The following is a 27533-nucleotide window of genomic DNA, read 5'->3' as shown; positions in this document are numbered from 1 at the left end:
ATTCAGATTTTAAACAAGAAGCTGGACTTCAGTCACGTACAGTCAAAATGCGGATCCAAGGATAACATGAAGCATTCTCCTCGTGGAGGCCATGTATGTACCTCTACCTACCGTTCTGTTCCCTCTCTCCCTTCTCCTGTCTCTGGCCTAGTAGGCTACACACTCATGTTGAACAACTGATGTACTTATGGAGACACCACTAGGCAGGGTTTCAACATTCTGATGACTTTCCCAAAATGCCCTGTTTTTCCCTGGAATTTGGGGAAAAGTTACCAGAATTTTGCACCCCTAACACCCACTGTTGTGCAAACATTGTTGTGCAGAAAAACTCAGCAAAAATGTGTCAGTTGTACGGCCTGAGTGTGTACTAGACCTCTCCCTCTATTGGGAGATGAGTGGACTGTGACCCCCTCAAGCACATGTCCGTACAGGGGCCACTCTTACCCTCAGCCAGGGTTCCAATTACAGGGGGGTGAGGGGGGGACTTGGCACCCCCATAATAAATCAGGGTCCCCCCCATAAGAATTGAAATATCAAGAACATTTAAATATCATATCGTATTGTATTATTCAAACCCTGCTTCCACCCCTGCCCCTATCCTTCTCTCCAACCCCAGTCCCCAGTCCTACTTCAGCCTGTCTGCCAACATGCACAATCTGCTCCCCCTCTTTCCATTACAAATCAGCTAGCTCTGAGATGTACCAACTCCCACCTTGGTATGTTTACAGAACTCTCCAATTAGCCTATAAGTGAAGATATCTCCTTGTCTCTCACTTGAAGAGCGAACTGTAGACTCAGTTCCATTCATCTCGGAACCCAGAACCACATCTAGCTAGCTACTGTAATGGGAGTACAGTTCCATTGATATGTGCACAAAACCAAAAACACTTAAATCACAGACTCCCTTTCCTGAGCACTTCCTGTATAGTTCAGTATCTTATCTGAACAGCCTGATGATCAAAGCTGAAGTCTCCTCTTCTTGTTCGTCATTCAGTTGTAATATATACCCACTCTATTGATGGAAGTATATATATTCACATGCAACAAAACAATGATGGTGTTGATACAGTTTATCAACAACACATGTGCATCTACTGTATGTATCTTCCATTCAGAGTTCACATACTCAAACAATCATTTGTACCTCTCTGTACCTGTTATGACATGGAACACAACATGGAAGTTTCAAACATGTTCTATAGAGATGCATTAAAACAACTATTCTTCACAGTAGTGGCCTTAAAATGGTGTAGGCTTATAGAGAATATGCATATATGTATAAGTGTGTGTGTTATAAGCATACTGTACATGGTGTATAGAGAAGTACAACATGAGGGGATTTATCAAAATGTCTGTGTTGTTGTGAGAGAAATGCAGTGGGAAGAAGAATGTTTTCTACGTGTTGTTTTTCTGTGAAGCTCCAGCAGTGACCTCCAACCAGATGACCTCTGCCTATCTCTCTTCTTGCTCTGTCTTTTTTTTCTTTCTTTCTTTATTTCTTTCTTTCTTTCTCACCGCTTAAAACCTCTTCAATCCACTGCTCACAGGTTATCTTTCTCTTTGTGCTATCAGCTGGCCTGTGACTTTCCTTTAGATTTTCTTCCCCACTCTCTGCATGTCTAGCGTTATAAATGTATTAACATGTTTTATACCTTGCAGCGCGACCAATCCTGCTATTTTATGTTTGTGTCTCAATCGAACTTACTTTGTCTCCTTACAGCTACAGCAGGCCCTGGACCAATCACCGTGACTGTTTTAGAAAGAAATCCTGTCCCTTATCCATTCTAGTTTACATCCCATATTCACAGTCTATGGATGCATGCCAAATGGCACCCTATTCCCCTACATAGTACACTACTTTTGACCAGGACCCATAGGGCTCTGGTCAAAAGTAGTGTACTATATAGGGAATAGGGTGCCATTTGGGATGCACAGAAGATAGTCTCTGGAAAAGACTGCCTGAGTAGTCCTGGCAGATTCAGCACTCTATCTCCCCGTTGACAGGCACGGAGTACATACAGCATGTCAGGGGATGTTACATTAGATTCACTAGATCCATCCCCATTCAAGTCAATTGCTGTGCTCTGAGGGGCTTTCCCTGTTCTAGTCATTGTAAACTTAGCAAAAAAAGAAATGTCCTATCACTGTCAACTGCGTTTATTTTCAGCAAACTTAACATGTGTAAATATTTGTATTAACATAATAAGATTCAACAACTGAGACATAAACTGAACAAGTTCCACAGACATGTGACTAACAGAAATGGAATAATGTGTCCCTGAACAAAGGGGGGTCAAAATCAAAAGTAACAGTCAGTATCAGGTGTGGCCCCCAGCTGCATTAAGTACTGCAGTGCATCTCCTCCTCATGGACTGCAGCAGATTTGCCAGTTCTTGCTGTGAGATTGCTCCCCACTCTTCCACCAAGGCACCTGCAAGTTCCCGGACATTTCTGGGGGGAATGGCCCTAGCCCTCACTCTCTGATCCAACAGGTCCCAGACGTGCTTAACGGGATTGAGATCCGGGCTCTTTGCTGGCCATGGCAGAACACTGACATTTCTGTCTTGCAGGAAATCACGCACAGAATGAGCATTATGGCTGGTGGCATTGTCATGCTGGAGGGTCATGTCAGGATGAGCCTGCAGGAAGGGTACCACATGAGGGAGGAGGATGTCTTCCTGTAACGCACAGCGTTGAGATTGCCTGCAATGACAACAAGCTCAGTCCGATGATGCTGTGACACAACGCACCAGACCATGACGGACCCTCCACCTCCAAATCGATCCCGCTCCAGAGTACAGGTCTCGGTGTAATGCTCATTCCATTCAACGATAAACGCGAATCCGACCATCACCCCTGGTCAGACAAAACTGTGACTCATCAGTGAAGACGTGGCAGGTAGCCTAGTGGTTAGAGCGTTGGACTAGTAACCAGAAGGTTGCAAGATCAAATCCCTGAGCTGACAAGGTAAAAATCTGTCGTTCTGCTCCTGAACAAGACAGTTAACCCACTGTGCCTAGGCCGTCATTGAAAATAAGAATTTGTTCTTAACTGACTTGCCTAGTTAAATAAAGGTTAAAAAGAGTACTTTTTGCCACACCTGTCTGGTCCAACGACGGTGGGTTTGTGCCCATAGGCGACGTTGTTTCCGGTGATATCTGGTGAGGACCTGCCTTACAACAGGCCTACAAGCCCTCAGTCTAGCCTCTCTCAGCCTATTGCGGACAGTCTGAGCACTGATGGAGGGATTGTGTGTTCCGGGTGTAACTCTGGCAGTTGTTGTTGCCATCCTGTACCTGTCCCGCAGGTGTGATGTTCGGCTGTACCGATCCTGTGCAGGTGTTGTTACACATGTTCTGCCACTGTGAGGACGATCAGCTGTCCATCCTGTTTCCCTGTAGCGTTGTCTTAGGCGTCTCACAGTATGGACATTGCATTTTATTTCCCTGGCCACATCTGCAGTCCTCATGCCTCCTTGCAGCATGCCTAAGGCACGTTCACGCCGATAAGCAGGGACTCTGGGCATCTTTCTTTTGGTGTTTTTCAGAGTCAGTAGAAAGGCCTCTTTAATGTCCTAAGTTTTCATAACTGTGACCTTAATTGCCTACCGTCTGTAAGCTGTTAGTGTCTTAACGACCGTTCCACAGGTGCATGTTCATTAATTGTTTATGGTTCATTGAACAAGCATGGGAAACAGTGTTTAAACCCTTTACAATGAAGATCTGTGAAGTTTGGATTTTTACTAATTATCTTTGAAAGACAGGGTCCTGAAAAAGGGACGTTTCTCTTTTTGCTGAGTTTATATGTATGTTTATCCTAACTCTTGAGGATCACGACTAGCTTGCTCCGTTGTAGACACAAGGCAGGAAGGTCACCGTGTCATCTCAATTGCATACTCAATACATCCTCTCTCCTCTTGTCCTTCTCAAAACCTATTGGAGGATAAATTAAACTGACATTTTCTTTGACGATTGATTGAATTGAAATTGAATTCTAAACTCTGGTACTAATGTTATGCCCTGATGTGTTGAGAGGTCAGAGGTTAGAGGTTTGGGAAGCTGTTTGTTGAGTCATCTGGATGAAGCTCTGTGTCACAAACCCAATCCCTCTCCCGCCGCTCACCTTCACTTCAATAAATAGAAACATGATATAAATGTTATATAAACTATCTCCGACTCCTACAGGTGCTTATTCCCAGTGTTAAACTGGACTTTAGCCATGTTCAGTCTAGGTGTGGCTCCCTGGACAAAAGACAGTATGCTGCGGGAGGGGGAAATGTGAGTTTTTTATCCCTAATACACTTGACGTCTCTCCTCCATCCCTCTCTCTCTCTCTCTCTCTCACACACATTCTACCTCCTCCTCTTCTTCATCCTTCTTTTCTCTGTCTTTTTCTGTCTCTCTCTCACTCTCTCACACACACACTCACACCTCATCTCTCTCCCTTTCTCTCACTCACTCTCTCTCTCTCTCTCACATACACACACCTCATCTCTGTTTCTTTCTTTCTCTCTCTCTCTCACTCACTCACTCACTCACTCACTCACTCACTCACTCACTCACTCACTCACTCACTCACTCACTCACTCACTCACTCACTCACTCACCAGTCAGAGTTCCAGGGAGATGCAGGACTGGGGACTGCATGGTTCCTATCCCAGTCCAAGGCTATGTATTGTACAACTTCTCAAATTACACCCTATTCCCTATTTAGTGCACTACATTTTACCAAGGCCCATAGGGAATAGGGTGCCATTTGAGATGCGACCTGTGTTCACCTTCTCACTTTGTTCCACTTGGCATTGACACTAGAGGTCGACTGATTATGATTTTTCAACGCCGATACCAATTTTTGGCAGACCAAAAAAAGCCGATACCGATTAATCCGCCGGTTTTTGTATTTTTTATTTGTAATAATGACAATTACAACAATACTGAATGAACATTTATTTTAACTTAATATAATACATCAATAAAATCAATTTAGCCTCAAATAAATAATGAAACATGTTCAATTTGGTTTAAATAATGCAAAAACAAAGTGTTGGAGAAGAAAGTAAAAGTGCAATATGTGCCATGTAAGAAAGCTAACATTTAAGTTCCTTGCTCAGAACATGAGAACATATGAAAGCTGGTGGTTCCTTTTAAAATGAGTCTTCAATATTCCCAGGTAAGAAGTTTTAGGTTGTAGTTATTATAGGAGTTATAGGACTATTTCTCTCTATACGATTTGTATTTCATATACCTTTGACTATTGGATGTTCTTATAGGCACTTAGTATTGCCAGTGTAACAGTATAGCTTCCATCCCTCTCCTCGCTGATACCTGGGCTCGAACCAGGAACACATCGACAACAGCCACCCTCGAAGCAGCGTTACCCATGTAGAGCAAGGGGAACAACTACTCCAAGTCTCAGAGCGAGTGACATTTGAAACGCTATTAGCGCACACCCGCTAACTAGCTAGCCATTTCACATCGGTTACACCAGCCTAATCTTGGGAGTTGATAGGCTTGAAGTCATAAACAGCACAATGCTTGAAGCACAGCGAAGAGCTGCTGGCAAAATGCACGAAAGTGCTGTTTGAATGAATGCTTACGAGCCTGCTGCTACCTACCACTGCTCAGTCAGACTGCTCTATCAAATCATAGACTTAATTATAACATAATAACACACATAAATACGAGCCTTTGGTCATTAATATGGTCGAATCCGGAAACTATCATCTAAAAAACATAAAGTTTTTATTTTCAGTGAAATACGGAACCGTTCCGTATTTTATCTAACGGGTGGCATCCCTAAGTCTAAATATTCCTGTTACATTGCACAACCTTCAATGTTATGTCATAATTACGTAAAATTCTGGCAAATTAGTTCGCAACGAGCCAGGCGGCCCAAACTGTTGCATATACCCTGACTCTGCGTGCAGTGAACGCAAAATGACACAATTTCACCTGGTTAATATTGCCTACTAACCTGGATTTCTTTTAGTTAAATATGCAGGTTTAAAAATATATACTTCTGTGTATTGATTTTAAGAAAGGCATTGATGTTTATGGTTAGGTACAGTCGTACAATGATTGTGCTTTTTTCGCAAATGCGCTTTTGTTAAATCATCCCCCGTTTGGCGAAGTCGGCTGTCTTTGTTAGGAAGAAATAGTCTTCACAGTTCGCAACGAGCCAGGCGGCCCAAACTGCTGCATATACCCTGACTCTGTTTGCAAGAGAAGTGACACATTTTCCCTAGTTAAAAGAAATTCATGTTAGCAGGCAATATTGACTAAATATGCAGGTTTAAAAATATATACTTGTGTATTGATTTTAAGAAAGGCATTGTTGTTTATGGTTGGAGCAACATGTACCTAAGCGATTATATGCAACGCAGGACAGGCTAGATAAACTAGTAATATCATCAACCATGTGTAGTTAACTAGTGATTATGATTGATTGATTGTTTTTTATAAGATAAGTTTAATGCTAGCTAGCAACTTACCTTAGCTTCTTACTGCATTCGCGTAACAGGCAGGCTCCTCGTGGAGTGCAATGTAAAGCAGGTGGTTAGAGCGTTGGACAAGTTAACCGTAAGGTTGCAAGATTGAATCCCCGAGCTGACAAGGTAAAAATCTGTCGTTCTGCCCCTGAACAAGGCAGTTAACCCACCGTTCCTAGGCCATCATTGAAAATAAGAATGTGTTCTTAACTGACTTGCCTAGTTAAATAAGGTCCAAAAATACAGATTTCCGATTGTTATGAAAACTTGAAATCGGCCCTAATTAATCGGCCATTCCGATTAATCGGTCGACCTCTAATTGACACCACCTCTGCTATAGCCTGGGTGCCCTTCTCTCTGCCAACTCCTAATAGAATTGTCATACCAGACTGTTTGGCTTGACAGTAAAAGCAATGGAGTAGAAAAGAGCACAAACAGATCTGGGACCAGGCTATCTCTTTTATGGTTGTGCTTTCTGTTTCTTGGAGGGGAAAGGTTTGAACTTGAACATTGGCTATCTCTCTCACCTCCCTCTCTCTCAAACCCCACTTGTGAAAATTAATTGATAGATGGATTGATGGATAGATTAGTCACTGACACAAACCACAGCTCCATCTTTCTCAACGTGTTCACTAGCATTCTGCATGGTTAGGGAGGGTATAGTTTCTATCAGATACTGTTGCAACAAGCATATACAGTGCCTTTAGAAAGTATTCACACCCCTTGGCTTTTTCAATTTAGTTGTGTTACAGCCTGAATTTAAAATGGATTAAGTTGAAATGTTGTGTCTCTGGCCTACACACAATACCCCATAATGTCAAAGTGGAATTATATTTTTATTTATTTTTTTCTAAAATTAAAAATGAGATGCTGAAATGTCTTGAGTCAATAAGCATTCAACCCCTTTGTTATGGCTATCCTAAATACGTTCAGGAGTAAACATGTGCTTAACTATTCACATAATAAGTTGTATGGACTCACTTTGTGTGCAATTATAAGGTTTAACATGATTTTTGAATGACTGCCTCATCTCTGTACCCCACGCATACAATTATCTGTAAGGACCCTCAGTCGAGCAGTGAATTTCAAACACAGATTCAACCACAAAGACCAGGGAGGTTTTCCAATGCCTCACAAAGAAAACAGTTACAGAGTTTAATGACTGTGAAAGGAGAAAACTGAGGATGGATCAACAACATTGTAGTTACTCCACAATACTAACCTAATTGACAGAGTGAAAGAAGGAAGCCTGTACAGAATAAAAATGTACCTAAACATGCATCCTTTTTGCAACAAGGCACTAAAATTAAACTGCAAAGAATGTGGAAAAGAAATTAACTGTATGTCCTGAATACAAAACTTTATGTTTGGGCAAATCACGCACATCATTGAGTACCACTCTTCATATTTTTCATATTTATGGGCATGTTCGTCATCAGCAAGGACTATCGAGTTTTTAAGATAAAAAAACACGGAATAGAGCTAAGCACAGGCAAGGTCTTAGAGGAAAACCTGGTTCAGTCTGCTTTACACCAGACACTGGGAGACAAATTCACCTTTCCTCGAGGACAATAACCTAAAACACAAGGCCACATGTACCCTGGAGTTGCTTACCAAGACAACATTGAATGTTCCTGAGTGGCCTAGTTACAGTTTTGACTTAAATTGGCTTGTGAATCTATGGCAAGACTTGAAAATGGCTGTCTAACAATGATCAACAACCAACTTAACAGAGCTTGAAGAATTTATTTTAAAGAATAATGTGCAAGTATTGTGCAATCCAGCTGTGCAAAGCTCTTAGAGACCCAGAAAGACTCACATCTGCCAAAGGTGATTCTAACATGTATTGACAGGGGGATGAATAATATAATCAAGATATAGTTGGTTTATTTTTCATAATAATTCACTCACTAATTCACTCACTCACTCATTCTGCAGTTGTTATTCCTGTTGGTTGTTTGTATACTTTATTCCTTCCGTCTTTCTCTCTTTCTCGCTAATTCTGAATGTGTATTTTTATTGGCTAATATTTTATGGCTAATATTCTGAATGTGTATTTTTATTGGCTAATATTATATGGCTAATATTCTGAATGTGTGATTTTTATTGGCTAACATTATATGGCTAATATTCTGAATATGTGATTTTATTGTCTTTTCAGACCTTCATAACTGAACCAGAGGGTTGTCGTTAGGCATAATAACAGCAGATGTTGTACTTGATATTAGAAGTAGATATTGCTAGGATTGTGGAGAGCAACACACCATGATTCTGAGGTGATGACTCTCAAAACCTACAAAATCTTCTTTTTAATTTGAGGTCAAGCCAAACGTGTCATCTCTATCCATAGTATACTCCTCTAATCCAGGCCAGCCATAGCCAAATGGCTCTTGGTTCAGTCCTTTACGTCAGAGACGTAAAGGATGGTGGTTCTCAGCCTCTTGATCCTCCTTGGTTGGACAATGGGTTAATGGGTAGAAATGACCAGACTTGGCAAACTAACACAGATCATACCCACAGGTGCAGATTCAGACCAAGAAGATTGACCTGAGTCACGTGACCTCCAAGTGTGGATCGCTGGACAACATCCGCCACCGGCCAGGTAACCTACCCGCTCTACCTGTAGACTGTGTGTACGGAGGTGCCTTGGCAATCTGATTCCAGCTGCAGCTATGTCTCTTTACACTACAAAAATATGTGTCGGGAGATATGGGAGCTTACAGTGTATCCACAACACACTAGGACCATGGTGGGCTTGCATAGGAAGTAGACCTTTACCTTACTGTAGATAAAGGAAAGAGTGAGAGAGCATCATATGGTTTGTCCCAAATGCCGCCCTATTCCCTGTATAATGCACTACTTTTGACCAGAGACCTATGGGTATGGACTCTAGTCAAAATGTGTGCACTATAGGGAAGGTGCCATTTGGGATTCTTCCACACGGTGAGAGGATCTAATGTGTGATACGGAAAAATCCCCCCTGCTCTGATAGTGGTGACTGACTACTGCGTCAGAGTCCTACAGCGCCATCTCGTGGTCATACTGATTATCAGCTTCTGTCCAATAATAAATTCACACTGCGACACTCACCCTGCATCCTAGAGGTAACGATCAATTTCCGAAGCAACTTTTACATTACATATTAAACTACAGATATATCTGCAGGGTATGGACCCCAAGAAGACTAACTGTAGTCATGGCAACAGCTGATGGGGCTCCTAATAAGGAATAAGGGTCTGCCTACTCTGTCATATAATCAGTTTGACTAATTATTGATAATAAATTATAATGATGTATTGGAACAAATTCATGGGAGGATAATACATTCCTGTCTTGAAGTCTCTTCTACTTCCTCTCCTCTCTCTCTCTCTCTACCCTCTCCCTCCACTCCACTCCACTAGGGGGAGGTAACGTGCGCATAGAGAGTGTGAAGCTGGACTTTAAAGACAAGGCCCAGCCCAAGGTGGGTTCCCTGGATAATGCACACCACACCCCTGGTGGAGGCCACATTATGGTAAGTCCCATCATACTGTAAACTCCACAACGAAGATTGCTTGCATCCCAAATGACCGCATATTCCCTTTAAAGGGCCCCATGTGCCCTGGTCAAAAGTAGTGGTCGATAAAGGGAATAAGATGCCATTTGGGACACAGCCCTGATCAGTTGGACATCAGTCTCAGACAGTCTCCTCCAAGGTTAGCACCCCTCCAACCATCCATATGACGTTTGTGTGTGTATGTATCACCCACCTGTGTGTGTATCCTCCAAATGTGTGTATGTATTACCCACCTGTGTGTGTGTGTACCCCTCGCCTATCTCACCCACCCTAACTCCCTGTAGATCGAAAGCCACAAGCTGTTGTTCCGTGATACGGCCAAGGCCCGGGTGGACCACGGGGCGGAGATCATCATGACCCAGTCTCCGGAAATGGGCATGTCAGGGACGGTGTCCCCCCACCGCGACAGCCACCTGTCCTCCTCTGGCAGCATCAACTTGCTGGAGTCTCCACAGCTAGCCACTCTAGCTGAAGACGTCACCGCCGCACTGGCCAAGCAGGGCTTGTGAGCGCCTTGACCCCCTCAGCCAAGGCACCGGATCTCTTGACCTTCCCCCTGCCTCCAGTCCACCCCAGCCCCGGACACCTTCCCCCTGCCAACAGTCCACTCCAGCCCCGGGACACCTTCCCCCTGCCAACAGTCCACCCTAGCCCCGGGACACCTTCCCCCTTCCAACAGTCCACCCCAGCCCCGGGACTCCTTCCCCCTGTCAACAGTCCACCCCAGCCCCGGGACACCTTCCCCCTGCCAACAGTCCACCCCAGCCCCGGGACACCTTCCCCCTGCCAACAGTCCACCCCAGCCCCAGGACACCTTCCCCCTGTCAACAGTCCACCCCAGCCCCGGGACACCTTCCCCCTGTCAACAGTCCACCCCAGCCCCGGGACACCTTCCCCCTGCCAACAGTCCACCCCAGCCCCGGGACACCTTCCCCAGGCCAACAGTCCACCCCAGCCCCGGAACACCTTCCCCCTGCCAACAGTCCTGACCCCCTCAACTTGCCTCAAGTTCAACCTGACCCCAAGCCTTGGACTCCCTCACTTGCTTCTAGTCCAGCCCAAGTTCCCTCATCATGCCTCCACCCAGCCTCCAATCTCCCTTCAGTCCACCCCCAGCCTCGGGTACCGAACAGCCCACACAAATCTCTGCCTCAACCCTGCCTCAACCCCACCCTGCCTCAACCCCACTCTGCCTCAACCCCACTCTGCCCCCCGGACACCTTCTCTGTGCCTCCACCCAGTCTCTACCCTTCCCTGCTACCTGCCATGCGGTCCATGTCAAACACCCTCACCCCACCATGCCTCCCATTCATCCCAGGCCATGGACACCCTGACCCCACCATGCCTCCCATCCATCCCAGGCCATGGACACCCTGACCCCACCCTGCCTTCTGTCTATTCCAGGCCCTGAACACCCTGAACCCAACTTGCCTCCCGTCCATTCCAGGCCCTGGACACCCTGAACCCACCCTGCCTTCCGTCCATTCCAGGCCATGGACACCCTGAACCCACCCTGCCTCCCGTCCATTCCAGACCCTGGACACCCTGAACCCAACCTGCCTCCCGTCCATTCCAGACCATGGACACCCTGAACCCAACCTGCCTCCCGTCCATTCCAGGCCCTGGACACCCTCTTCCCACCCTGCCTCCCGTCCATTCCAGGCCATGGACACCCTGAACCCAACCTGCCTCCCGTCCATTCCAGACCATGGACACCCTGAACCCACCCTGCCTCCCATCCATCCCAGGCCATGGACACCCTGACCCCACCCTGCCTTCTGTCTATTCCAGGCCCTGAACACCCTGAACCCAACCTGCCTCCCGTCCATTCCAGGCCCTGGACACCCTGAACCCACCCTGCCTTCCGTCCATTCCAGGCCATGGACACCCTCTTCCCACCCTGCCTCCCGTCCATTCCAGGCCATGGACACCCTGAACCCAACCTGCCTCCCGTCCATTCCAGGCCCTGGACACCCTGAACCCACCCTGCCTTCCGTCCATTCTAGGCCATGGACACCCTCTTCCCACCCTGCCTCCCGTCCATTCCAGACCCTGGACACCCTGAACCCACCCTGCCTTCCGTCCATTCCAGACCCTGGACACCCTGAACCCACCCTGCCTTCCGTCCATTCCAGGCCATGGACACCCTGAACCCACCCTGCCTCCCGTCCATTCCAAGCCCTGAACACCGTGAACCCACCCTGCCTCCCGTCCATTCCAGGCCATGGACACCCTGAACCCAACTTGCCTCCCGTCCATTCCAGACCCTGGACACCCTGAACCCACCCTGCCTTCCGTCCATTCCAGACCCTGGACACCCTGAACCCACCCTGCCTCCTGTCCATTCCAGGCCCTGAACACCGTGAACCCAACCTGTCTCCCGTCCATCCCAGGCCCTGGACACCCTCTTCCCATCTTGCCTTCAGTTCAACCACCCAGGCTCCCTCACCCTGTCCCAGGCCTCTCGTCAACCCCAGCCCAGATGCCCAGACACCCCACCCATCCTGCAGCAGCTTCATACTCACCGCCTGATGGAGCTGCCTACCCCACCCTATGTCAACAAGACAAATTAAGAAAAAACAACAACCCTTATGGAACTAGAGACTATTTAGAAAGTACTTTTGGTCAATTGTTTGTTGAAATTTCCATTTCAAGTACTTGTACTTTTTTCTCCATCTTTTATCTGGTGTATTTTTTTTAATGCTGCGTATAGATAGATAGTGTCCAAGCACTGACTCAAGATCAGCTGTAGCTCTTTGCACAACATAATCTGGGTATGGGCCAGGTATAGGGTGGGCTGGTCTCTGTTCAGTTCTTACGAGCAGCCTTTTCTTACACTAAGTAGGAAGTCACGTGGCCATGCCCATACAGTACTCTACCCATGCCATGCCGCCAGCACGTCTTGTTTTGCTCAGTAAAGTGCATGGACGCCAGACTCAACATTCACCATACATCAAGCATCCTTGCAGCTAGTCCCAGATCCAATATATAATAAATATATAAACAATATATTGAAAATATGTATAAATATACCAGCTCTTTGTCTTCAACAACATCTCTTCGAAAAACAATTTTAAAAAAGTGATTAGTCCTATAAGTATCTTATACCTGAAAAATTGCATTATTTCAATAACTAGATAATGGTATGATGAGCATGTATTGATTCTAGTTACAAAGGCTATTTTCTATTTCAAATAAAAGGATTTTAGTAAGTTATTTCCTTAATCATTGGATAGAAAAATTAACACTTCATGTTTTTGTAGATATTAGTTGACTAGTATGTTATGCTTGTTGAAGTTGACTTCAGACAACTGTGCTGGTATTGCTAAGGAGTACATCTTCCAGGCCTGCAACAGAGTACTAAAGGCCCTGCGAATGACTAGCGCCCTGTCCTGGGGGTGTACAGTAGTTGTACATCAAGCTGCCTCCCATTACAGAAACAGGAGATAAGCTCCTGCCCCTATGGGCCGTTCTGGCTCGGACCAGGCTTACTTTAATTACAGAGAACTAACCAATGCTACTCTCTCTGGGAGCTGTTCTTCTAAAAGGCTGCTTAGCCAGTCCTAGTCTAGTTTAAGAGGATGCTGCTTTGATTCTCATCTCAAATATCCCAGTTCAAAAGAAACGTTGATATAGCTAGGAGCTCACAGAAGCTGTGATCACAATCCATTCACCATGCTAGCAATACGCATTGGATGGCTGTAAGATATTTTAGTCCATAGTGTTCGATGAACACCCCAAGGCTCTCAGAGCAGGCTGAGATTGAACTCATGAGGGCTTGCAGTTGTCTGAACCATATTGTGGATGAAGCTATTATTTAAAGATGACATTTACAAAGCAGCTGTGGAACTCTGGACCCTGTGTCCCTACAGTTCACTTCTGGATGCTAGGTTTGTTTTGTGTAAAACATTTAGGGGGGAAAAGAAAGGGGGAAAAGAAATAAAACTTTAAAAAAAGGAAACTCAACAAGTCATGTTGCATCTGTTTGATAAAGTGTTCCTCTATATTTTTTCTGTCGCTATTTTGTGGTATTTATTCCTCCTTCTTTTAGTATTAATGTTTGCTTCTGTGTTCGTTCTGCACCCCCCTATCCCCTATCCCCTACCCCCTAATCCCGATCCCCTAACCTCTACCCCAACCTACAGCAACTGTAAATGTAATTAAAAGTAGATGTACGCAGTTTTTCTCCTGTTGATATGATACTGATAACAAAATGCTCTTAACAATTAAAGACAATAAAAACAATGAAAAACACTCTTGTCGTGAGTATTTCCAAACTTTTTGGAGATTATGGTTACCACCTATAATGTTGTGGTGGGGATCTATACTTAAAGAAAGAGATTCAAGCATGTTTTTAAAATATTTTAATCATTCTTTCAGAGGCAACAAGAATACGAACATTTGGGCTGCTGGGCCACCACCAGTGTTTGTCTGTTTTAACCTCTCCCCTATAGCTACACTAAGTATGAGTCCCAAATGGCACCCTATTGGGCTCTAGTCAAAAGTAGTGCACTATATAGGGATTAGGGTGCCATTTGGGACACAAGCCTCACTCTCCGCACTCTCCCGCAGAGCAAAGAATAAGAGCTGCGACACTGGAGGGTTCTTGAAAAGTTTATTTTGTGAAATAGCGGAGGAGAAAAATTAATTAAGACATAGGGGAGAGTGAGTTTTGATGGCCAGTCTACAGCAAAGCCAGTTACCTCTACTGGCCCAATCCAGGCAGCAAGTAAGGGATGGAATGGGTAGCTCCTCCCTACCCCCTTTCCTTCACCGAACCATGGTGGAGAGGCATACCCCGCCAAGATGGCGGGGGACAAGACAACAAGAGCATCTGCTGGTTGGTGGTTGAAAAGAATGGACAGCTTCTAATGGAGGAGAATAGAGAGCAGAGAGGCGAAGGTCGGAGTCAGACCAAAAAAATAATAATGAAAAAAAAAAGAACGGTTTAGAAATGACATCTTATAGTCCTTTATCCCCCTGTCTGTTTCTCAGGTGGTGGTTGACTAACAGTGGGGGCTGGATGTCCTGACACCATTGGGTCTGCAGATAACACGTTAGCGTCCTCGTTAGCCACTGCAGCCGGAGGATCCTTAAATAGACATGATGTGCTTGACAAAGGCTGTAGGGGTGAGGGGGAGGGAGGAGTGAGGGGAGGTAGAGGGAGGGGTGTGGAGGGAGAGTGAGGGAGGTAGAGGGAGGATGAGGTAGGGGAGAGGAAGGGAGGGAGGGAGAGGAGAGGAAGGGAGGGGTGAGGAGTAGGTAGGCAGGGGGTCACAGGGGAAAGGAAAGAAAGAGGAGTGAGCTAGTGAAGCATTTGATCTAAATTAAAAACAAAAACATCAAACAAATCTAGAACTACAGTGTAATCTGAAATGTGGCTCTAATGTATGTACAATATATCACAAGACCTGTATGACGTAAAACTATCTTTGCTTCTCAAATTGGACCCTATTCCCTATTGGCCTGATTGAGACGTCGGACATTTACGCCTTTCCTATGCACTTCTCAGTAGGTATTCACTCTACAGGTGTGTCTACCTTGAGCACACTGAATAACAGATTTATTTGTGGAATTTTCATTCAATAGGGCTTACAGTACATTTATCTTAAGCCTTCCCTTTAATTACGGTGTCCCTTTAATTCGAATTTTGTCGACAGATTGAACGGAATAAATACATTGAGAGAACGGGTTCAGAATTTTAGGGATCAATGAAAGAAATCCATCTAAATATATGCATATATGTCTCTGTTTCAGCACCAACTGGTAGATTTATAAAAAAAAAAACTATATTATTTAGGCACATTTTAGAGTTAGGAAAGTATGTATGAATCATACACGTACAAAAGTGGCGCTGTGGTCTAAGGCACTGCATCTCAGTGCTAGAGACGTCACTACAGACCCTGGTTCGATTCCAGGCTGTATCACAACCGACCATGACTGGGAGTCCCATAGGGCAGCGCACAATTGACCTAGCGTCATCCAGGTTAGGGTTTGGCTGGGGTAGGCCATCATTGTAAATATGAATTTGTTCTTAACTGACTTGCATAGTTAAATAAAGGTTAAATAAAATAAAATAAAAAAATACAGTGTTTTGATTCATCCAGAAAGTTCAATCCATGAAATACTGGAAGGGGAGAAAAGTATACAATAGCAGTTGAACAGTAGACCTATAAATCTACCCTAATAATCCTCACTAATCATGTGATGACAATGATCCAGTCATCGTGAACTGCTACCTATGGTCTGCGTTCCATAATGATTAAAATAGGATGCATGTCCCAAGTTATTGCAGAACTTGTAATAAGTTAGCCTACTATGATCCACTATCAGTGGCGACCCGTCATTCAGGGCAGGTGGGGCTCTGTTGTAATTCATTCTTTACAGTTTTATTTCTCCATCATATTTTAAATAACTTCTAGGAAATACACTTTATGACACTGTCATGAAGCATTATGACCATCATAATCATATAAGGCAGATAGGCCTGTCATGTTCATGCCCTTATATCAGTCAACAGTCAAAAATATGGTGTCTTGTCCTGCTCCTGAAATCTGCTCCTGCATTCATCCCAGTCATCAGCAACAGAGCACTGAGGTAGGTGCATGACTGACATCAATGTGTGTGCCGCAATTACAAAGAAAATGTAATATGGTCAATAAAAAAAATAAAAAATACAACAGAAACATACTGTTGACATGCAGGCTATGGTGGAATGGAATGTTTTTCCTTGTGTGGTAGGTTCAGTGGGTTTTCATACTCTTATGTAGGTGCCATAACCAGCCATAAAATAATGCAATATACATCACAACAGGTGTACATATATGTGTCATGACAGGGTTATGACCATATTATAACAGGTTTTGACAAGTTATGTCAGCCGTTATGACATCTTATGACATGGTTATGACCATGTCATAACGTGTTATGATGCTGGGTGTCAAGTAAAGTGTTACCAAACATTCTACAAATCATAAATCAACTCGGAAGGTTTGGCGCTATACTGTAATTTGCTCATGGCTACAGAAGCCTATAGCTGGGGTCTCCTCCAAATTTCATCCCTGTAACTTATAAGGCCAGCATTAAATAAACCTCAGTGTGGAAAAGGTGATATGTTGATATGCTTCAGTTTGCTGCCATATGACTGGTTTCACATTTGTGTTCAGTGATCATAAGGTAAACTAGATCCAAAACAATTGTCATTTATATTTTCAATCCCTTTATCCAATTTGTAAATGCGTGGAGAATGGTGTTACAGTATGTGCATGGAGAATGGTGTTACAGTATGTGTGTGGAGAATGGTGTTACAGTATGTGTGTGGAGAATGGTGTTACAGTATGTGCACGGAGAATGGTGTTACAGAATGTGTGTGGAGAATGGTGTTACAGAATGTGTGTGGAGAATGGTGTTACAGAATGTGTGTGGAGAATGGTGTTACAGTATGTGCATGGAGAATGGTGTTACAGAATGTGTGTGGAGAATGGTGTTACAGAATGTGTGTGGAGAATGGTGTTACAGAATGTGTGTGGAGAATGGTGTTACAGTATGTGTGTGGAGAATGGTGTTACAGTATGTGTGTGGAGAATGGTGTTACAGAATGTGTGTGGAGAATGGTGTTACAGAATGTGTGTGGAGAATGGTGTTACAGAATGTGCATGGAGAATGGTGTTACAGAATGTGTGTGGAGAATGGTGTTACAGAATGTGCATGGAGAATGGTGTTACAGAATGTGCATGGAGAATGGTGTTACAGAATGTGCATGGAGAATGTTGTTACAGAATGTGCATGGAGAATGGTGTTACAGAATGTGCATGGAGAATGGTGTTACAGTATGTGCATGGAGAATGGTGTTACAGTATGTGCATGGAGAATGGTGTTACAGAATGTGCATGGAGAATGGTGTTACAGTATGTGCATGGAGAATGGTGTTACAGAATGTGCATGGAGAATGGTGTTACAGAATGTGCATGGAGAATGGTGTTACAGAATGTGCATGGAGAATGGTGTTATTTCTATCAACTACAAAAGAAAGTCGATGCTGTTCCATTTATTTGAACCGTTTCTCGACCTTATTCATCGTTTCATCACACGTAAAGGTGGTGGAATTATGAGGGAATTAAGTCAAGGTCAGAATATGGATGTATTCGTCACACCTTCATTTCTTTGATCTCCACCCCAAATGAATAGCGGGCGAATAGCATGCTATTCTCATGCTGAAATTCATGGTCAGAATATGCATAGAGAGAAAAGTGCATAAAAATGTAATTACGTTTCATTTATGCGCGTTTAACTCGGGTCCGAATTCCCACCTATTGACCCTGGTATCAAGTAGTACACTTTGAGCGATTCTCATATGGAAAAAGCAATGTTCAAAGTGCAACAATTACAATAAACCATATGATAATCTGTGAGCGTGATTTAATTTGAAACTTTTCATCAACAATCTGCTTGATAAGGTGGCAATTAATTAGAGTTTAGTAAACTGAGCAATACATAAATAGTCACCTACTTATAATGCACATTGTTGAAGACAAGTTTAAAATCAAATCACGCTGCCAGATTATAATGAGGTTAATGGCAATAATAGCATTTTGCATATTGGCTTTGCACTACGAAAATGCCTCCCGATAGGGAACAGGGTACCATTTAGGACATGACCTAAGACTTAGAAGACTTGAAGGATTACCTTCAAAGTTGATACTGCCGTTCTCGTCCTCCTGTCCTTGCATGAGGGCATCAATCTCAGCCTCGCTCATCTTCTCACCTAGAGGGAGGGAGAGGTGAGAGAGGCCAGGTCATCAGTTGGTCTGGTGTCTCACACACACACACACACACGCGCACGCATGCACGCACACACACACACACACACACACACGCACACACGCACACACGCACACACGCACACACGCACACACGCACACACACACACACACACACACACACACACACACACACACACACACACACACACACACACACACAAGCACTTCCTGTTACAACTAAGCCTGGGCAGCCACTCACCCAGTGTTCCAAGGACGATACGCAGCTCAGCCCCCATCACGGTGCCGTTGCCCTCCTTGTCAAAGACGCGCAGACCTTCAACGTAGTCATCAAAAGTTCCCTTGTTTGGGTCATTGACGATGTGCTGGAGCATGGGAAGGAAGGCCTCAAACTCTAATCTCTTGCCGGCCATGTCTGTGGGCAGCCAGAGTGAGAGGAAATGCATTAGAAGTATACAGTACGCTCCGAGGTGAAGTTTCCCCTAGGCACAGATCTAGGATCAGCTTTTCCCTCTCCCAATCCTAACCTTAACCATTAGTTGGGAATATGCTACATTGACTCCAGATCAGTGTGTAGGGGCAACTTCACCCTGGCCCTTACCATACAGTACACTACTACTAATAATAAATAATAATACTAGCTCATGTACACACAGATTTACCATTGAAAATGGCCGTGTGTGTGTGTGTGTCAAAATATAACTACACACAATGCATTTATAAACACATACATGGTGATATAACAGAAAGGTATATCACGCTTCACAATGTCAGGCTTTGTAACCCAAAATACTTCAAATGCCTCTTGCAGCTACTCAGCTACACCACGGATGGAGGGATATGTCCATCATGACGGGTGCTGAATTGTTACAATGTGCTATAAAAGGGAGCAGACAAATGCCAAGGTGTGGTCACTTATGTGTAAATGTCCTCCCCCTAGTGTGCTATATTAGGACAAATTTAACTATGAAGGACAGAGGGTCTGAAGTGGAGAGAATAGTGTACACAGAGTCAGTATTAAGGAAAGTGTGTGTGTGTGTACGTGTGTGTATGTGTGCTTGTGCGTCCTTGTACTGTTTCCGTATGTGTGTGTGTGTGTGTGTGTGTGTGTGTGTGTGTGTGTGTGTGTGTGCGTGTGTGCGTGTGTGCCTGTGCTTGTGTATCCTTGTATCACCTTGCGTATGTGTGTGTGTGCGTGTGTGTGGGCCTTACCCTCATCGGAAGGGTTGCCCAGGACTTTGCGCACCTCCTTGTTGGTGGGGTTCTGTCCCAGGGCGCGCATGATATCAGCGACCTGGTTGTAAGCCACCTTTGCGTCACCCACCCTGTCGAAGAGCCCAAAAGCCTCCTTGTAGTCTGTGGTGAGGTGAGGTGAGAGGAGAGAGAGAGGAAGAGAGAGGGATGAGAGGGAGAGAGGGAGGGTTTTATTTTCCTCAGAATGCCTGGGCTAGTGGCCAACAGAAGCTATGATAACATACCAAGAGATCTATGAAATGAACATGCACACCACTTTGGTGTTTTGTTTTGTTGCAGGGATTATTGTGAATATCTCAATTGAATGATGAGAGCTTCGCCCTATCCTTGATGTAGAATTACCATCTGTTAATGTTTTTATTTTATTTAACCTTTATTAATTATCCACACTGCAAATTCTCCGGTGTTAAAAATAAACAAAATAATTAACACAGAGTGTTTAATCAACATTGAAAGTGTTGAGTCTGTGGACCCATATAAAGGAAAGGGAAAGGGGGATACCAAGTCAGTCACAAATATTGCTGATGTGATAGCACACTGTGGTACTTTACCCAATAGATATGGGAGTTTATCAAAATCAAAAATGTAATTTGTTTCCGAATTCTTTGTGGGTCAGGGAAAAATGTCTCTAACATGTTCATACATATGGCAGGAGGTTAAGAAGTGCAGCTCAGTTTCCACCTCATTTTGTGGGCAGTGTGCACATAGCCAGTCTTCTCTTGGGTGCCAGGTCGGCCTATGGCGGCCTCTCTCAATAGCAAGGCTATGCTCACTGAGTCTGGACCAAGTCAAAGCTTTCCTTAATTTTGGGTCAGTCACAGTGGTCAGGTATTCTGCCACTGTGTACTCTCTGGCGTAGAAGACCCTTCTTGCCTTGTCTATCAGATCGTTAACAGCTTGTGGAAGTTACCTGTGGCGCCGATGTTAAGGCAAATGTATGTATAGTTTTTTGTGTGCTTGTGGTCCTGGCAACTGGACCTTTTTTGGAACACCATTATTTTTGTCTTACTGAGATTTACTGTCAGGGCCCAGGTATGACAGAATCTGTGCAGAATATCTAGGTGCTGCTGTAGGCCCTCCTTGGTTGGGGGGGACAGAAGCACCAGATCAACAGAAAACAGTAGACATTTGACTTTAGATTCTAGTAGGGTGAGGCCGGGTGCTGGAGACTGTTCTAGTGCCCTCGCCAATTCTCTCTCTCTCTCTCTCTCTCTCTCTCTCTCTTTCCCTCTCTCGTCGACCAGGAGCCGACTTGGAATCGATACTGAAGAGAGAATATGAGCTCGCTCCTTTAGAAGGCAATACTGTGAGTGGACTGACACGAATAAACCAAGAGAATGCTGACCGCGGCTTAAACAACTCCCGGCTGGCGTGATGACCGCGCGGCCTATCGCTTGCTCGTAATGAGCTAGACTTTATCAAAGGGTGACAATATAAGACATGGATGCGTTTAATTGTTTGACATTTAGAATGTCTACGAGAATGGAGTTAAAAATGGGATTCCTATGTGTGTTATTAGGCTTACGGATAAAGGTGTTTTAGATGTTCCATATTCCCCAACAACTTTAAAGACCTATGCCAGTTATCTGTCCACATGATGTTGTCAATCAGTGAATGTGTTCAATGAATACTATGTAATCCTAGGATATCATCCCCTACAATGGGTTCACTTTGACAGCAGCTAACTAGACTTCATGTTATAACATTATAACTCATTGTGACAGATTAGAACATTTTATAACAGGTCAAGTGGTGTCCTAATCTGTGGTCCAAACATATTTTCGATTTAATTGAATAGTTTTCTTGTTTGTTCATATAAACTAGCTAATGTATAATTATTTTTGGCCAGTGTTCATTTAGCCATAATTCTTTTGCATTAAGGTTCATACAGAGGGGTCAACCGTGTCCAAAGAACCTTAGAGGCTGACCACTGCAATTTTGGAAAATGTATTGAAAATGGCTTCAGGTGCATGTCATTTGAGAATGTTCACCTCTATAGGAAATATTACATTGTAAATGCACTCCAGAGGTTGTTTAATGTTACAAGTTATTTGGTTTAGTCAGATCAGAAGTAAGCCTAGCCAAAATAGTCCTATTGCATTTTTCACCCATCTTTGTATTTGTTATCTTTGTAAACACTACTTAGTCCGGGTTTAGTAACAGTAGGCTAACATTGAGATAGAAATCAGAGTGGCAGCTAATCCATCTTTTAAAAGGACCTAGAGTGGATTTATTTTAGTGTTTTTTAGGAGTCAGGGGTGCAGTACTACTAGAAATTGTTTGAAATACTTTGAGTGTTTGCTCTAGCCTGCCTGGAGTGCCAGGTGAGCAAGGTTTTTGGATTTCAGTTCTGCAATTATTCTATTGGTCCATTAAACCAGGCAAGCTCAATCCAGCTCAGATAAAGTATTTGAAATGATTTCAAATAGTATTTGAACCCAGGTCTGTGAAGGTGCAGTGATAATGATCTGTTTCACAGTATTGTTACTGATTACGTTTTAATAGTGACATCTGATATCTTTTTTTTTTTACAGGACACAGATTGAGCCTAGTCTTGGCCTAAGAAACACTTTCAACTGAGAATCTCCATTGATCATGGTTTTTAGACTGGGACTAGGCTTAATCTGTGTCCGGGAAACTTGCCCTTAGTAATTTGGTTTAGTGAACTTACCCTCCTGCTGGTCGGGAGTGAACTCCACCTATAGAGGGCAGCAGAGAACAACAGTCAGAACATTGAAAGAAAGTGGGGCCCACTTTCGAACATTTACAGCCAGTGAAGTAATTCCATTTAGGCACAATTCTACCGTAGCCCCTGTCTGCTATCAGATCTGAGACTTTCTATGGATTTAAACCCTGCTTTTACACTGTCAAGGGAAATTGTTGAGTAGCCTCGACTACAGTCTTTCTATTTCACCCCAGAACAGTTTCTCTCCTAAGCCTGATTCTGGAATGAGAGTCTTGGTATCGCAAGACTACCAGTGTAGTAGGCTACCTCCACCTAGGCTACTTCCAGGCCCAGATAATGACTTGCAGGGTGTTTGGGACGACTCCTTACTATTTTACAGTCCATCTCAAACACTAATGAATTAGAGTGCCATAAGAAGGGGATGAGGTTTTGTGAGCAATAGTCTCGCAGTTTTACTTTAGGTCTCATACTACCTAAACTGTAAGGACGTGGACTGTTGGGGTAGGCCTGGGCTATACACAAGAGGCTCACTACCTTAAGAGCAAGCAGGTACAACTTTTAAGTGATTATGTAGCTGTGGATTTTCTCCTGACTCCTCACAGTGTAGAGCAAATTAGACAGTCAGTTTGCAAATGAGAAAGTGAAGAAGGTATATATAGCCTAATATGCATATATCTCTTTGTATCATGTATAATGGACCAATACCGGTGGTATTGTAGCCTACTTTATAATTTGGATCTTTATTTTGACAGTTGGATTCAAAATTGGGCATATACAACAAAACCACCACATCAGATAAGCAAGCAAGCAAAAAAAAAAGGCAAAACGTTTCGCTCCCATCAGCTCATCAATCACGGAAGAAACACTAACCCCCTATCAATCCTCGAGACAAAATTAGCTCCACAGCTATACTCCTACGATGGCACTCGATCTTGGAGGTCCATCTTTAGATACCTTAACATGTCCACATTTGGTGACAAGTTCCATTGCAGTTTCACCTTGTCACAAACTCCTTCATCCTATCAAGGAAGCCGAGGGGCACATGGGGCGGGGTTTAGGTGAGCGAGCAGCGTCTCTCCGGAGCTATCCGAGGTGCTGATGTCTTAACACTTTCAACCCTGCTTCAGAACTAGGTCCGTGGGTCCAAGCGGGCTCTTGCCATTTTGCTATCGCTTGTCAAATATGGTTAGAATAATAGGCTACAGTATGGAAAATACATGCCAAAATAATCCCAACCTAATGTTTTGTCCAAATACAACACCACTTTTAGTTAAGCTATTCCAGAACTGTGGTAACTCCATAAATTGAAATAGGTACCCTAGGCCTACTCATCAAACATAATAAGTAGCCTAACAGTTGCCTACGATATCCAAACAGCACACAAATAGATAGGCAGTCTTTCACATTTAAACTGAATAGAGTTTCACATTCTCCTATAAATGTGCAGCCTAGGCCTATATGATTGTGGCATCAGCATGTATCGAGAATGGCCCTTCACTGACAACCATTCCCTAACTTGTACCTAACTTCAGCAAAACACACTGCAATGACCAACCAGGCCAAATACCACGGAACATATACAACGGAAAGACTAAAGGAGTATAGCAAATAATAAAGCTTTGTAGCCTAACTATTTACATTATGTTGTGACTCAGGAAAGAATAATTGAAACGTTTATTTTGCAGACAGACAAAGAAGCCAGGCTAGAGGGATAGAGGGAGGATGCAGGGCATAGAATAGAGGAGGTAGGGAAATGCAGAACATAGTTAGTTACCTTGACTGTGGACAAGTCGAGTGGAGGGGGGGCGGCTACCACCTCAGGCTCGGGTGCGGGTGCAGCTGCCTTTGCCGGCTCGGCTTTCTTGGCGGGTGCCTTAGCGTCCTTCTTGGGTGCCATTTTAGCAGATAGTAAATTAGTTCACTACTTCACCGGTAATACAGGCAGACAGTTCCCGCGTAAGCTTGGAGGAGACTCAGAGCATCAAGGGTGGGTCTGGGCGTATATATATGATAATATTTTGCACAGCACCCTCGTCAATGTAGCTCAAGGGACCGGATTGGACAACGACAGGAGACGGGTGGGGGACTGTTCTATACATGGAATATAGGGACTCCCCATCTAAGTCGCGCTCGGGGCTGAGCGTCAGAAGATGTTAATTTAAAACAGTGTAAGCTGTGTAAAAATAAAAAAATAAAAAAATGGGAAACGGTGATTGAGGTCGTCCGGGGTCACCCGGTAGCCTAACGGGCAGCCGCCTGGTAACGGTAGCCTGATTTATAATTTCACTGTTTTATTTCGGCTGAGCCAAGGAATGCATGAGTCTTCTGTGAGTGTGATGACACAACATCGCGCATCATTTTTCCCATTTTCTCTCGGTATGAAGAAGTTTATTTATGGGGCTATCAGTAAGATAGTTCAGTTTTCAATATTCAGAAATTGTAGCCAAAGCGTTCTATTCTTCTAGTCAAATGTGGGTTAGCAGCATGCAGTGATATATAATAGGATATAATAGAATAACAGATCTTGGAAATACGACTGCTTCAAATGTGGTATATGTCGATGCCCTCGTTATGTTATGACTTCTAGTGTAGCCTAGGGTAGGCTACTTTCATCACTTTAGAAAAAATATCAAACCGGAATGTATATGCCTACTTGCTCTCTCTCTAGATGGGATACAGCTTTTTTTTGCATTTTTGGTAACCCAAACCCTTTCCTAACCTTTACCTAATTATTATATCCTGCTACGTTAATTATCCTAACCTGCTGCATAAATTCAACTAAACCTGCTACAAAACGTCAATTTTGACAAAAGCTATATCCTTTCTAGACAAAACCCTCTCGCCCTCACGCACGCACAGAAACACGCACACACAGTTAGAGACATTCAATCACACAATTCGTGACGTCTTATACTGTATCTCTCTATGATGAATGACATTGAAATCATATCTTCACTGTCGTGATCCATGGGTTATTGAAATGAACATGTGAAGGCGTTCACTCTACTTGGTAGAAATCACTTGAATATCCTTTTTTAAAGGAACTGTTTCTATTTGTAGTAGAAACAGTAGGCCTAATGACAGTGGAATGACACTTCCTGCTGCTGACCCAGGGGATGAGGGGGTAGTGGGGGAGTGGTTTACACAAGTAAGCTACCAGCATGTGCAAATTTAGATTTCAGACAGTTATGGTAGTATGTTTGTATGGACTTCATAAATGGTGTCCTTTATCCTTATCATAGACTATTTGTTCATCTTTGAACACACACACACACACACACACACACACACACACACACACACACACACACACACACACACACACACACACACACACACACACACACACACACACACACACACACACACACACAGGACCGGTTCCAGGCGTAAGCGACATAAGCAGTTTTTTGGGGGGACTCAGTCGGGTCTCAACTTACTATTGAGAGTTAGAATAGTAGAATACACCAGCTGCAATTTTGAAATGAGATTGTGCATCAGCAGTTTTTTCTTGTTATGTCAGTCAATGACAGACACTCAATTAACCTCGTCAGCAAAATGTTTTAGATTGGTAGTTAGTCTGGTCAGCTATCCAGGCACATGCTCAGATAGGGCTCTACCTGTGCAGAGCACATGCCCTTTTGCCCTTCCAGTCTCCAAAGTGCCCTTTTGGGTAGTGGTATAATTTTCCCCAAAATATACTGCTAAAAAAAATAAAGGGAACACTTAAATAACACATCCTAGATCTGAATGAATGAAATAATCGTATTAAATACTTTTTTCTTTACATAGTTGAATGTGCTGACAACAAAATCACACAAAAATAATCAATGAAAATCCAATTTATCAACCCATGGAGGTCTGGATTTGGAGTCACACTCAAAATTAAAGTGGAAAACCACACTACAGTCTGATCCAACTTTGATGCAATGTCCTTAAAACAAGTCAAAATGAGGCTCAGTAGTGTGTGTGGCCTCCACGTGCCTGTATGACCTCCCTACAACGCCTGGGCATGCTCCTGATGAGGTGGCGAATGGTCTCCTGAGGGATCTTCTCCCAGACCTGGACTAAAGCATCCGCCAACTCCTGGACAGTCTGTGGTGCAACGTGGCGTTGGTGGATGGAGCGAGACATGATGTCCCAGATGTGCTCAATTGGATTCAGGTCTGGGGAACGGGCGGGCCAGTCCATAGCACCAATGCCTTCCTCTTGCAGGAACTTCTGACACACTCCAGCCACATGAGGTCTAGCATTGTCTTGCATTAGGAGAAACCCAGGGCCAACCGCACAAGCATATGGTCTCACAAGGGGTCTGAGGATCTCATCTCGGTACCTAATGGCAGTCAGGCTACCTCTGGCGAGCACATGGAGGGCTGTGCGGCCCCCCAAAGAAATGCCACCCCACACCATGACTGACCCACCGCCAAACCGGTCATGCTGGAGGATGTTGCAGGCAGCAGAACATTCTCCACGGCGTCTCCAGACTCTGTCACGTCTGTCACGTGCTCAGTGTGAACCTGCTTTCATCTGTGAAGAGCACAGGGCGCCAGTGGCGAATTTGCCAATCTTGGTGTTCTCTGGCAAATGCCAAACGTCCTGCACGGTGTTGGGCTGTAAGCACAACCCCCACCTGTGGATGTCGGGCCCTCATACCACCCTCATGGAGTCTGTTTCTGACCGTTTGAGCAGACACATGCACATTTGTGGCCTGCTGGAGGTCATTTTTCAGGGCTCTGGCTGTGCTCCTCCTGCTCCTCCTTGCACAAAGGC

At 44.2% G+C, this 27533-nt stretch overlaps 2 protein-coding genes across 23 annotated transcripts in view; one reads left to right on the top strand and one right to left on the bottom strand.

Moving 5' to 3' along the window:
- Nucleotides 1-14297, top strand: part of LOC115155638 (microtubule-associated protein 2) — a 180592-nt gene extending 166295 nt beyond the window's left edge. For 12 of the 22 annotated variants that reach the window (XM_029702454.1, XM_029702473.1, XM_029702466.1 and 9 more), the window contains 5 exons: nucleotides 1-93; nucleotides 4185-4277; nucleotides 9008-9089; nucleotides 9889-10001; nucleotides 10328-14297. In XM_029702454.1, coding sequence (XP_029558314.1) covers nucleotides 1-93; nucleotides 4185-4277; nucleotides 9008-9089; nucleotides 9889-10001; nucleotides 10328-10552 — 606 coding nt within the window. In that variant the 3' untranslated portion in view covers nucleotides 10553-14297. The remainder of the gene's footprint in view (nucleotides 94-4184; nucleotides 4278-9007; nucleotides 9090-9888; nucleotides 10002-10327) is intronic. The other 10 variants (XM_029702471.1, XM_029702460.1, XM_029702457.1 and 7 more) reach the window with 6 other exon arrangements.
- A 97-nt stretch (nucleotides 14298-14394) lies between these two features.
- Nucleotides 14395-24876, bottom strand: LOC115155641 (myosin light chain 1, skeletal muscle isoform). The gene is made up of 6 exons (XM_029702475.1): nucleotides 24538-24876; nucleotides 22749-22776; nucleotides 20036-20179; nucleotides 19065-19238; nucleotides 18730-18807; nucleotides 14395-15165 (listed from the first exon to the last, which is right to left on the bottom strand). The coding sequence occupies exons 1-6, from the start codon at nucleotides 24658-24660 to the stop codon at nucleotides 15137-15139; spliced, it is 576 nt and encodes a 191-aa protein (XP_029558335.1). The 5' UTR covers nucleotides 24661-24876; the 3' UTR covers nucleotides 14395-15136.
- Nucleotides 24877-27533: the final 2657 nt, after the last annotated feature.

The sequence above is a fragment of the Salmo trutta genome, chromosome 20 (assembly GCF_901001165.1).
Source record: "Salmo trutta chromosome 20, fSalTru1.1, whole genome shotgun sequence".
Lineage (NCBI taxonomy): Eukaryota > Metazoa > Chordata > Actinopteri > Salmoniformes > Salmonidae > Salmo > Salmo trutta.
This window is presented reverse-complemented; position numbering and strand designations above follow the sequence as displayed.

What these genes read in the sequence shown, in the direction of transcription:
- LOC115155641 (XM_029702475.1), bottom strand. Translation starts at nt 24,660, where the DNA reads ATGGCACCCAAGAAGGACGCTAAGGCACCCGCCAAGAAAGCCGAGCCG. An exon ending in TATCGTCCTTGGAACACTGG is followed by an intron (nt 18,808 to 19,064) that starts GTGAGTGGCTGC and finishes CCCTCCCTCTAG; the next exon opens with GTGAGAAGATGAGCGAGGCT. An exon ending in CGGCAGTATCAACTTTGAAG is followed by an intron (nt 15,166 to 18,729) that starts GTAATCCTTCAA and finishes TCACCCCTACAG; the next exon opens with CCTTTGTCAAGCACATCATG.